Source organism: Mytilus californianus, unplaced genomic scaffold (assembly GCF_021869535.1).
Source record: "Mytilus californianus isolate M0D057914Y unplaced genomic scaffold, xbMytCali1.0.p SCAF_12, whole genome shotgun sequence".
Lineage (NCBI taxonomy): Eukaryota > Metazoa > Mollusca > Bivalvia > Mytilida > Mytilidae > Mytilus > Mytilus californianus.
In genome coordinates, this window is record NW_026262604.1 from 28,262,817 (window position 1) to 28,276,715 (window position 13,899).

Here is a 13,899-nt window from a genome sequence, read left to right on the forward strand (position 1 = left end):
TAAAAAGCGAGAAACGAAAAACACTTAGGAACCACATCAACAAACGACAACCACTGAACAACAGGTTCCTGACTTAGGACAGGTGCAAACAAATGCAGCGGGTTTAAACGTTTTAAGAGGCGCCAACCATTAATGCATGTATTACATGACATATTTCCGTTATATTTTGATGTGTATTGCTTCCAGTAAAAATGTGCACTCAAATTACCCCCTTCCAGCAAATGTATATTTTTAGCCACTTACTGTAGTCAGGTAAAAGCGCATACTTTGGAAGTTCTGTTGATTATCAGGAATTGATAGTCAAATATATATTTAAATTAAGTTTAATATATATAGCAGTTTGAAGTACAAAAATAGATACATACTTCAAGCTAAAATTAAGGAAATTTTAATTTTAAACGTTTTTAATTACAATAACTTCATGTTGATCTTCAGCGTCCACACAATATTTTCGACATCCAAATTTGCAGCATTTCCGTCGTCCATCACATTGACCATCTAAATTACATTCAGACGGTCTAAGAGTACAATTTCGTGGTCTCGGATCTTTAGGGCAATCCCCATTTTTTGGTTCTAAAAAGAAATACGTATGAAGTAGAACAGTCGAGGCAAATAGGAAATTGCATAATATTATGAAATATCCTAATTTAACACATTATTATGAAACTTCATAATATTAGATAATCGGCTAATTTTGTAACTATATTATGGGATTTCGTAATTCATAAAGTTATGGAAATACATAAGATAAGAAAAATTTTATAATTTTAAATATTTTTTTCGGTCGTTTTTTGGGCCCCGTGACTAATTTTGGGAAATTTCTAGAAAAAAAAAGTTATTTTTGAGTGGCGTTTATACCAGGTCATAATGAACAACTGTCAGATTTTCATCGACACGCCTTCAATTCTCCCGACACCACCCTCTTTGTTTGTTGTAAATAATTTAACAAAGGGAGACAACTAGTATCGGTTTAAAATACAACTTGCGGTTATAGTTCTTTGATAAATCGATCTTTTTATTGCTAATCTAAGGTTGAAGATGTGTTTTTGTTATATTTCTAATCTAATTTGCATGTGATTTACAGCTGCATATTTCATTTTCATTGTTGAAATCTTGAATTATCTAGTTTAAGACGTTTGAAATGAATATACTTGAAATAAATTTTAAAGGTTTATATAAACAATTGTCTGTTGTCATATGCATGTTGAAACAATAAAATATCAAAACACCAAATAAAATATTATCTATCAAAGTTTATTTAATGCATAACGATGTATTTGTTAACTAAAATAATGCCAAATAACAAAATTATTTAACAACTAAAATCATATGTCTGATCTTAATTTTGTAAATAGCGATATTTTCTTTACCGCGTGTAGAAACTTTATATTTCTTTTAATTTTAGAATTATTTTTTAAATATTTTACAGTGTTCTTTTGTTGATTTAGGTACTATTAATTGGATCATGGAAGTATTATATTGTCAATAAACTACTTCCATGATCGGATAATTATGATAAGATTAAATCGTAAGATACGGCATTTAAGTGCATAACGATGCATCATGGTTTATTTTCATCACTGCTGTCAAGATATGTAGCGTGTACGACATGTAATAACAACTCATATTGGTATGATTCAACCACAAAAGTTACTGTTTACAAAAGAAACGATTGTAGAAAATTTATGTTGTAAAAAGGAGTATTTGTTTTAATAACACACATTTGTACATATTTTTAACGAAACAATTGCTATATTACGCACACGTTAAATGATTCATTAAGTTTTGAATATTTTATAATTAAAAACTTTTTTATTGAATTTAAATTTTATGGTTTTTATTTAATTTGAAAGTGGTGTTTTGTAAATATCTTCATTTGCATGTCCGTCTGCCTGTTTGTGATTTAGTTAAGAAAGAGAGCATAAAAATCAGACAAACTCATTATAATAAATATACATAAGAATAAAGGAATACTTGTATCACAATTATACACAAATTAAGAAATATTTTTGTATCAGAAAATTATATAAATATAACGTGAAAATTGATATGGAATAGAACAATTTTAATTGAAAGACTACGCTTTCGATAATTTTAATTTACAGGGAAGTGGCAAAGTAGGGAAGAGCAATTAACAAAAAAGTTCATACAATCGCGAAACTCTCGAGTCAAGTAGACAAAACGATCTTTCGGCTTCAAAATGATTTACTTTGAAGAAGAAAAAAAAAATAGTGCTGTTTTACGAAATCGTTTATCGAATTTCAGTATATGATAAAGTTTCTTTAATTGACAATGATTATTTAAGATGCTTGCGTAGAAAATTATTATAGACTACATAATTATGATAATAAGAAATCGTCATATTATACATTTATTTCAATATGGTAGTTTGTAAAGATCTAACCAATCTTTCACAATGCTCAAACAAGCGCTTACTTTGGAAGTGTTTTTTTTTCGGCTACATTAACAGGGACCCCAAAGGGTGAATGGGGGATAGAAGTATGGTCACGTAGTCTTCTTTCGACCGGCAGTAAAAAGCTTGACAAAGTCCTTTTGGCTGTGCGGGATGTACGTATTTGCAGTCACATCCAGTCAGAATGGGGACGTTAAGTCTGATGCCTCATGTAAAGAGAGTGTAACGCTATCAGTAAGTTAAGAACCCTTAAAACAACTCGTTGAGGGGTCCGTAGGTGGCCTGTTGCAAGGCAAAATTTCTGTCCCTATCCAAAATACTCTCATTTTAAAGTGCCAGTCCAAATTTCCCCGACCTTCATCCTGGATGGCCACTTATACAAGACCTGCCTATTGTATTTATTGTTAACTTGTTCTCGTCCTAAACATGCATTAAATATTTTTCGCTGGACGTTAAGCAACGAAAAATCAATCAATCAATACTTACCAGATTATATATATATATAAAATTGAGAATGGAAATGGGGAATGTGTCAAAGAGACAACAACCCGACCATAGAACAGACAAACAGCAGAAGGTCACCAACAGGTCTTCAATGCAGCGAGAAATTCCCGCACCCGGAGGCGTCCTTCAGCTGGCCCCTAAACAAATATATATACTAGTTATATATATATATATATATATATATATATAAAGGTTTATTCTTCTCCTCATTGTTATGCAATGATATGTGCATAACACTCGGCATTTTACTTTGCATTAAGTACACAGGGTGGTTAATTTTAATACATGTACCTTTCTTTATTTACAACAGGTTATTCCCTGAAATCTAACATAAGAAATAGAAAGAAAAAATAATGTTTGCGTTATATCGCACAGGTTTGCCTTATTTCGCAAATGTTTGCGTTAGTTCGCAAATGTTCGCATTATACGCAATTGTTTGTGTTATTTCGCAAAGGTTTGCATTATAACGCAAACATTAGGAGACATATAAGAAAACAAATGTATGGGACTTTTACGCTTCCGTAAAATAACGACAAAAACGAAGTTAAATCTTAAATGACATTGCCTGTTTATCTATTTTTATTCATGGGTAGATCAAAACATTTTTTTTAAGACTCATCGTTAAAGGCCATACGTTGACTGTTAGTTCTTATCCTCTACGTATTTTGGTCTATAGTGAACTGTTGTCTCATTGGCAGTCTTACAGCATTTTCGTTTTATAGTTATTATATGAATATCTTTCGACAAAACCGTATTAATATATAATAGATATCTACCCAGTATATAATACTGCTTCCTGTTTGTTTTCATTAGAAATATGAGATTGCAAGTGTCGTCCGTATCATACTTATTTATTATGACAGTCTTCTATTGAGTATTTATACCTTGTTATGAATCCAGGAGTTTCGTACATATTGTGCCGAATGTAGGTTTAAAATTTATTATAACTACTTACCATACACCACTAGATCGGTATAAACATTGTTTTACCTTTTTAGTTTAATGTTATTTCTATTTCTTTCGAATGTAAAATGGTAGAAAGAAAAACAGTTGATGAAACCCTTTGAATAACGTATACAGGATGTACAATGATATATTAAAATGTCTATAGAAGTTGGATCTTTGAACGTGTAGTTGCATATACATTGAAAACAAAGATACTGTTAAATGAAATTAGATATCCTACATTTATCATGCTTTTCAATTATATATGGTCGAATCGCAGAAAGATCCCTCCTTTAAAGTATTGACAACTACAAATCTGCATTGACAATATATATTGGTGTACATTAGATACACCCATTTAGACTAACGCCCTCAATGTGTATATAAAACAAACAAGTATAAATTAATGTCTACAGAAATGGAAATAATACATGTACATGTAACTGTGCGTATTGCTTTTTGTTTCTTTATTCTACATTGGCTAGAGGTATAGGGGAAGGGTTGAGATCACACAAAACATGTTTAACCCGGCCGCATTTTTGCGCCTGTCCCAAGTCAGGAGCCTCTGGCCTTTGTTAGTCTAGTATGTTTTTTAATTTTAGTTCACTTATATGTTTTGGAGTTTAGTGTGACGTCCATTTTCACTGAACTAGCACACAATTTTAGTTAGGAGCCAGCTGAGGACCACCTCCGGGTGCGGGATTTTCTGCATTGAAGACCTATTGGTAGCCTTCGGCTGTTGTCTGCACTTTGGTCGGGTTGTTGTCTCTTTGACATATTCCCCATTTTCATTCTCATTTTTATATGTAACACATGGTTAGAAGATGTCAGGAATTATGTACAATTGATCCATAATAGCTTAATATTCGATGAAGTTGAAATTAAAATTGCGAAAAAAAAGACAGATGTCAAATGATAAGTTGAACAGTCACAATAGTCAGAAAAATAAAAATATAACTATGATGAATATAAACAATAATGAAATATTGATACAAACAATATTTTCTCTTAATTCAAAAACGATAAAATCCATAGATCATGTGTTTATATTCTACATTATGAGTAAACAGGACATCTGAAAACATACCATATAGCTTTGATTTATCGAAAAATACAAGATTGTGCATTATGTTTTTTTAATACAAACTGGGAACCTGTCTACAATTTAAAGTATGCAAGAAAAAAGAAGCATAACAAAAAGCAGCGTATTTGTTAACGAATGATAATCTTCTGAACGTACGACATTCTTCACAATCTATATTATAATCTAATCAGATTTGGGAGACACACTCCTGTAGAATAACGTTCTGTATGATAAGCTTGCAATTATAGCATAATACTTAGCTACATTATTAGAAACAGATGTTTGCGATGATTATTAAAGGGACATTAGTTACTATTCTTATCGTTATGAAAGTGTTAAAACTTTGCTATTCAAAACTATTTACTTAATTAAAGATTAGAAGGGATATTGAGCAATAATTGGGAAAAAAAACACAGTATATCATCGATATAAAGTATTTGATATATCATTGTTATAATTTATTTATTGTGTACATGTATCGTTAATGATACAGTGCCCTCGTTAGAAAGGTTCGTTGGCAAATATCTAGACGTTTTATACATATTGTGAAAATTGATCTAGAAAAAAAAAAACCAAATGTTAAACTCTTTGAATAAATTTATTTTCAACTTGTTATATGACGTAATTGGAATCTTATTTTCACAAAGTCTTTCATTTTTTGACTACTCTGTTTTTCAAGCACACCGGTCTATTCACTTTCGTTTAAACTTTTAATATATTAAAATTTCGAAATGTCTAGGTGAATATTATAAATTAACGCAGTGTGATCAGGGGCGTTGTTTATCGAAGCTGTCTTAGGATCTGTCCTAAGATCTATCTTTGAAATAAATTAAGTTTATTTTGAGTACCGACTTACTGTATATCGAAGCTATCTTAGCTAGGATGTGGCCTCACCACTTTTCTAAGTGTTACAGATAAGAAAACTGGAACTTAAACAAAATTTGTTTTTAGAATGCATCGAATTTCACCTGTAGTAATACATTCTAAGATTAAGTGTCCGATTCCCCAAAACGTGTCTATTCTCCCCAAACGTGTAGGTAATATTCAATATTGCCCAAACGTGTCCGATAATTGTTATCGCCAAAACGTGTCCACTGTTAAACGCCAGAACGTCTCACGTCTTTTAGCACTAATACATGTATGTCCTTAAATTTTGACTGAAATTGCTTATTGTTCAGTTGCAATTATTTCATGCTCATTTAGAGCGAACATACAAACAGTTCTAGTGTAGTTGAATTAATCGTTTACTATGTAAATTAAGTGTTACTAATAAACTCTGATGATGCCTTTTATATTAATCCCACGGCGGGCCTTCAGCAGACTTTACTACCTGTTATCAACAGTTCTGGTATTTTAAAAACCGTTCAAATCAAAAACTGTTATCAGGTTTTTTAATAAATTTTAGGTTTCGAGCATCACTAACGACACACAAACAAGAGCCATAACGTCCAGTGCCAAATATTTCGTGCATTATTTCAACGACATTATGTTAACAATAAATACTGTAGATAGCGTGATTGGTATGATTGCCAATTAGACAACTCTCTACAACAGACAAATAACACAGAAATTAACTACTATAGATCACCGTACTGCCTTCAACAATGAGCAAAGCCCATATCGCATAGTCAGCTATTAGAGGCCCCGAAATGACAATGTAAAACAATTCAAACGAGAAAACTAACGGCCTGATTTATGTACAAAAAAAAAAACGAAAAACAAATAAGTAACACATAAACAAACGACAACCACTGAATTACAGGCTCCTGACTTGGGACAGGCACAAACATGCATAATGTGGCGGGGTTAAACATGTTAGCGGGATCCCAACCATCCTCCAAACCTTGAACAGTAGTGTAACAGTACAACATTAGAACAAACTATAAAAATCAGTTGAAAAAATCTTAACTCGTCAGATGGATATAAATACAAATACAACTGTACACAGAGTGGACGTGGCAGAGTACTTGTACATCCCAACAACAAAAAGACAATATAAGTACAGATCTGAGAGTACTCGCAGTAACTGACAGCTAGTCCAAAGCCACTAGCAACTAATAAAAAAAATCATGCATCTAAGACTAAATCTATAGGCGGGTTCTTGTCTCTTTGACACATTCCCCATTTCCATGCATAATTTTATACAATACTTTCACGAATGTTTAATACAATTTAGTTCAGACTAAAACAATTTACTCTGTAATAACGCGTTAATTTCACATTATGTAAAAATGAAACTATGTTAAAATATAATGTTATACCTAAAAAAAATTGCAGTTAATGAAAGTATAAGCCTGAAGATTCCATACGTTTCAGCCATTGGCCTTTTTATTGGAATTAAATAACTTACTGTCATAACGCTTAGATTCATTACGTATAACTACAACTTTACCACGCTTTTTCTCTTTTAATTTTTTTTTATCGTTTGTACACATTGTTAAGTCTGTCAGGTCCTCACGTTTTTATTTATTTTATTCGAAGGTCTTTTTAGTTTTTTGATAAATTGCTGTGCCAAATACTCTTTTTTTTTTGCAGTGACTTTTAGATTTTTCATTTATTATGGAATGATGTAGCAATATTAGTTTGAATCAAATCATGTTTTCATACGAATGTCGGTTATTTCAAAGACTGTCCACTATACATCATTTTTATTTTGAAATATTCTATAAACATGCTTAACTATCAAATCTTCTATTTTTACTTGCAGCTTGACTCTTTCAAATCGCACTTTACTTTCGTAACTCGCAACTCGACTTTCTATAAATAAAGTAGATTTTTTTTCAGTTCGATAATGACTTTCTTTAAATTTGTTGCCTAACAATGTAAATTTGTGGTTGTATTTTTTACTTTCAAACTTTACGTCTTTAGGAAATTTAATCAATTTTTAATAAAGTCATCTATATCTGTCATAATTCAATAGAAACCCTTCAAAAGAATACGGGAATTCAAGGCTTTTTACCAGAGATACCGCTATGAATATAGAAAGATGTGAGAACAGAGGGCTATGAAATTAATAAACAATATTTGGTGTGCTAATGATATCGTTAGGTACCAACCTTCATTATTTTTTTACTTGATCTGTACGCAGCAGTAATACTAGGACTGATAGTTGATGGTTTACGTCCAGTGTCAAATATGTCATGCATGTACAGGATGCGATATGTTGATTTTAAAAGAAAGGGCTGTTCCGTTTGAAGGTTAGGAATTGGAGACAGCCACTGCTAGGGTATTGATAAGGACAGATATTTATCTAGCAATATTTCACCAGCATGTCAACCCTCAGGAACATATAGACATAAAGCATCCATCCAAGTTCCGATCGAACGTGGCTGCGTATTTATACATCCCGCACAGTTAAACGGACGTCCATCTCAAGCAAAGGTTACGATACCAGAATATAAGACGTTCAGCAGTTTTATTCAGAAAATAGACTAAAGTGTAAACAAAATCGAATGCTATTCAGGAAATATTAATACGAATTAGAAATTTAAGACACTAGGCAATTTCAAACACGGACTTAATTAAGTCCGATTGAAAATTTAAATGCATCTCAAAATGTATATGTACATATACGTGCACACATTGACACATTCTCAATATAAAAACACTAATACCCGTTCATTGAACAATTATGTCCTGCTAGTTAATCAACTCATAAAATCTATTTTCTTATTTTTATAAATGTACATTGTAGCATACTGTTTGAAAACGGCAAACATACATTTGTATATATTCAATCGTACGGTCTTGAACTATGAGCAATACCAGTAGAGTGTAGTTTACTTTAAAAAGACACTGGTACAACATAATGTGAAATATGCTTTTCAAAAGAGCAAACCAACGATCAAATATGTGTTAAAAACTATAAAAAAAAAAGTAATTAACGACCACTGCTAGTTTCGGACAGACATAATAAATATTATAACAGGTTTAATCATATTTTGAACGCTTAATCCTCCCTCATCTAGTGACAGGCGTGTTGTGGCAGTACTCTTGTCATGCTTTAAGTTTAAAATAAATCATATTCTATAAATCGCTATACAGTATGGGTTTTCCTCAATGTTAAAGGCCGTGGTGTTGACTATATATATATATATATATAGAAGTCTATAAAAAGGACCAACCAGCAAATTTACTATGTACCGGATCGTCTAGAATAGACGATACTGTGCAGATAAGGAAACAATTATAAGAGTCTAGAGATTTGCACAACGATACTAATATAAGATGGTATTATACGAAGATGTTGTTATTAAATCGTGTTGACAAATATTTCGGCTTAACAAATATTATATATATATTTTTACAAAACGCATTTGGATAACAGGTCGAACAACAAATGTTCTTAAACCCTGCTGACTGCCATTGGCGACTGCCAAATAAACGGATCACCGATGTAATAAATGGATCTTAATCAAAAATTTAATACTAAACAGAAAACAATAAACTTGCGGAAAAGATAATATACCACAAACAAAAGGTGCAAAGGTTTTTGTACACCATATCCGGATTTCGACAATTAATGTCTCTTCAGTGATGTTAGGAATCGAAACGGTATTTGGAAGGCCATATAATTTACCTCAATTTCGGATAGACTCTTTAATTTTGAAAGAGTCAAAATAGGATGAACGGATCATATAAACCCGAAGGCAAATATAATTCAAGCCCAAACGAAAAAATATAAACAAGTCTTAATTGAAAACAACGTTCAAACCTATGATTGCGTTGGATAAAAACGCAATTTTTATACGTGTGCATGCAAAACAAATTTCTTGGTAGAAGGGTCTAAATACAGCACAAACAACATTTTCCGAAAGACCAAATGAGTGAAAAAGTATATTTTAACAAAACGCATTTGACTAGCAGGTCGAACAACTGATGTTCTTAAACCCTGCTGACTGCCATTGGCGATTGCCAAATAAACGGATCACAAAATGTAACAACATAGATCTTATTATTAATTTATTACCAAACAGAAAACAATAAACTTGCGGAAAAGATGGTATACCGCAAACATGAGGTGCAAAAATTTGTACACCATATCCGGATTTCGACAATTAATGTCTCTTTAGTGTATATATATATACAACTCGTCTAAACATCAGCCCAACAATGTATGTGAAGCCAAGGTGGTCGAGTGGTCTAGCGCGTCGGATACAGTGCAGGCGATTTGGTGTCACAATATTTCAGTAGCATGAGTTCGAATCCCGGCGAGGGAAGAACAACAAAAATTGCGAAAGCAAATTTACAGATCTAACCTAGATGGGCTGATGTTTAGACGAGTTGTATATACAGAATGTACAGTAACACAGCCATGTATCACCATCACTGCTGGTGATCCGATGAAAAAATCTGTTGTAGAGTTGTCACTTGTTCAGACGTACTTATGTATATATAAATATATAATTGCATGCATGTTCTTTGTTTCAAGCTCGTTAGAACTTGTCTTGAATACATGCAATGTTTAATAAATGAGGTTAACCAATCAAATCACTCACATTGCATTCCGATGACGTTTTCATTTGGTCAACAGGCTATAAATTGCCAAATCGTCCTACTTTTTTTTTCACTTGCGGACAAAAAAACTGATTTTTTAAGAACATTAATTGACATTTATTTTGCGTCCAACTTATATCTTAAAGAGATGCATAAGCGTTCAATATTTTTAGATGTCAATTTGCCTGTTTTAGATGACTCCATCTTGCGATAGTTAAAATTGTGTAGCTAGACAAATGTCTGAAATTGTTTACCAACATACCTTAGCAAAATACGTATATCGGTAAAAAAAAATGACTTTAGTTCAATGTAATGTATTTCCTTTTAAGGTTTCTTGTATTCATTCAGTCAATTGGAATTTAGAAATATTTGTTCTCCTTTTTGTATAAAAAATTAATGACCTGTTTTGCAGACATAACTGCACCCCCTTCCCCTCCCCCTAAGAAAAAAGGAAAGGAGACAACGTACGTCTAGTTCACAAAGGATACACAAATGTATGTTCCTCAATATATGAATGATTGTTGGTTGCACAACGTCCAGTGGCAAATATTGCATGCATATTTAGGACGATTTCTTGTCCTTTTTTACTAAGAACAACATTGATAGTACTATTGCTTTTATAAGCAAGTAAAAAAGAAAACAAACCATTGTAGTTTCCTACATATATTAACTGTATAATTAATCTGCAATCTGGTCATTTGTCAATTTTTTTGTCATTGAGTTACTGTCTTGTTGATGCATACGACATTTTTCTTTTTATTCATATTTAAAGTCTGTCCTTGATGACACTTTGTTTTCATAATATTTGCTTAATATAAAAGGACGACCATTTGATTTTCTCTGGGGATATAGGAGGATTAAGAAAATGATATCAAATGGTCGTCCCCTCTCTGTAAGTGTCCAAATTAAAAAGTATGATTTAACAATAAGAGGAAAACACAAGAATAATTTTAAAGATAATATGTTCACAGCAGCTTTGATAATAATAAATTACATGAATGAATTTGTACGAAAGCATTACAAAAATATCTACTTTTTAGACATAATATAAACAAATCATTATATATATATATATATATAACGAGATCTACTCTTACATCGTTAGGTTGATTTTCTAGGCACTTTATATATACATATATAATTATATCCGAAATATCTGAAATTTGTTCATGATTTAATAATTTTTTTGTGATGTTGTACCCTTTTAGACTTGTTATACAATGGGTGCAGAAAGGGATAAATTGACGAAGAATTAGAGAAATATATATATATATATATATATATATATGTATATTATATAGTTTGTTCTACTGAATAAAAATAAAGATCCCGCCAGAATTTTTAGATCAAGGATAGGCTTGGCATTTGATATCTTTGTGGTTAGAAAACCCCATTCATGCAGTTACAACAGTTTTGACATGATTAATTTGATGTAATCAAGATAAACTGCTGACTTCTATATTCCCAGACTATAAGTACATGTGTAACAGTTAATCGGTATAGTATTGAAAACACACAAATGATATATTTTGCAGTCGCACTTGATTTATACAACGAATCCTATCTTACAAAAGTCTTGGCTTGATAATTGATGCAAAATAGTTTGAATGATACATCCACTTCGCTTTCTTTCTCTCTTTCTCTCTCTTGAATTTAAAAAAAGATAGATTGCATTTAAAAAGATGAATTTATGGCAGACAAAAGTTTCGAAAAGGATACCTATATAATTAACTTTTTAAATAAAATGGTTGAAACTATCGTTTTAAAATTATTCGTTTATTTAATTACTTTTAATATTAATTGGAATTGGGGTTCGCGTGAAGAGGTAATGAGTAGATAGCATTTTTTGTTTAGATGAGGGGGGGGGGGGGGGGGAGGGGTGATGAAAATGATATAACGGTTGCCTTTAGCTATAATATATACCTTTTATTTCAAACATTAAGATTTTAGAATAAATACCGTGTAATTATGAATAGTTTTTACAAAAGACAGATGCAATGCCATTCAGTGATATTACAATTTAATTAGATGATCTATATGAAGATGAGAATATCAGATGACTTAACTAATGTTTGCATGTTTATATTTACATAACAATATCCGGTCGATCAATAGTTTTTAATCAATTTGCGTTTACTTGGAGATTTGAAGGGTGACTTCAATACTTAATTGATAGAGGTGCCGCTGAGGTTCTTTTCATATAATTTATTTAAAAAAATGTTCACCTTTGTCAATAAATGGTAATTTTATGGATAACAAAACAGTCATAACACCAAGAAAGTTACCGTGAGGGCTTTTCATATAATTACAAGTAATGTATCATGTATATTTCTTATAGTTTTCCCCACCTATACTTATATTTTGAAGCCGGAAAATGTATAACCTATTCCAGCGGCACGTCCTATCACCTTGTATGTAGAACGTATCCCCCCTTTTTTTTCAAGTCAACCGACTGATTTAATGAGGGGAGTGAAAATAAATATACTGCTGGCCTGGTAAGAACTGTTGATAAATAATCTGACACAAGGTGGGATTAGAATATTTTGCAACACAAAATGCAGGAAACAATAGTGAACAGAAGGTTAAGCTTTTCTCTGACTGTCATCGCAGTCTTTGTACTAAAACCAAGGTGAATGTGTTCTGATTGATATTTAAAGGCATACAATACAGTTTCGATCCCAAAATGAATACATTTTACCAAAATTTGCATACAAGTTATTTTACAATTCAATTATGTAATAAAAAGTATACTTTATTATAGAATTGAATTATACGAAAAGAACCTCAGCGGCATCCCCTGTCACTGAATTAAGTATTTTAGTACCCCCCTCCCTAATCTACGAAGTAAGTTACACACAAATTGATTACAAACTATTGACTGGATATTGTTCGGTAAATATAAACATGCAAAAATTAGTTAGGGAACGACAATTTAGCTTCAAAAGAGATTTTTGTTTTCTTTAAAAAAACAGTGTGAAGCCAAGATTACAAAATTATCTTTTCTACCAATAGGAAAATAATGTAAAAAACAATCTTACTAAGGGCAAAAGAATAGCATGAAATTGTAATAATTAGAAAAAAAGTTAATCTAGAGGAAGCGTGATAATAACCTTTACCGTTGGTCACTAAATAAGCATAACTCATAGAAAAGATCTGAAAAAACCCAACATTTTAGTCCACTCAAACATTTTTGTGTGTGTCTTTTAATGCTTTTAGTCTCTATCACATGTTCAGGAGGATACAGCACAGAACATGCGGTATGTGGTTAAATAAAGATAGAAAAAATTGAATCCATTCATCTATATGTTAAAATGTTTTAATTTGTGTGTGTATGTGTCTGGTGGGCTATACATTTACTTCTTTATATTTTTGTTGTTTTTTCATATTCTTTCTTCTGAATACAAATATATATATAAGCACACCAGTATTCACTTTTCTTTTGACATATTTACCTCTA

At 31.6% G+C, this 13,899-nt stretch overlaps 1 protein-coding gene across 2 annotated transcripts in view; it reads right to left on the reverse strand.

The window, feature by feature from the left end:
* Positions 1–352: 352 nt before the first annotated feature.
* The window catches only part of LOC127721644 (carboxypeptidase inhibitor SmCI-like), an 85,868-nt gene continuing 72,321 nt past the window's right edge, over positions 353–13,899 (reverse strand). The window contains exon 6 of one of the 2 annotated variants that reach the window (XM_052228418.1): positions 353–573. In XM_052228418.1, the coding sequence (XP_052084378.1) occupies positions 395–573 (179 nt within the window). In that variant the 3' untranslated portion in view covers positions 353–394. The remainder of the gene's footprint in view (positions 574–13,899) is intronic. The other variant, XM_052228419.1, reaches the window with a different exon arrangement.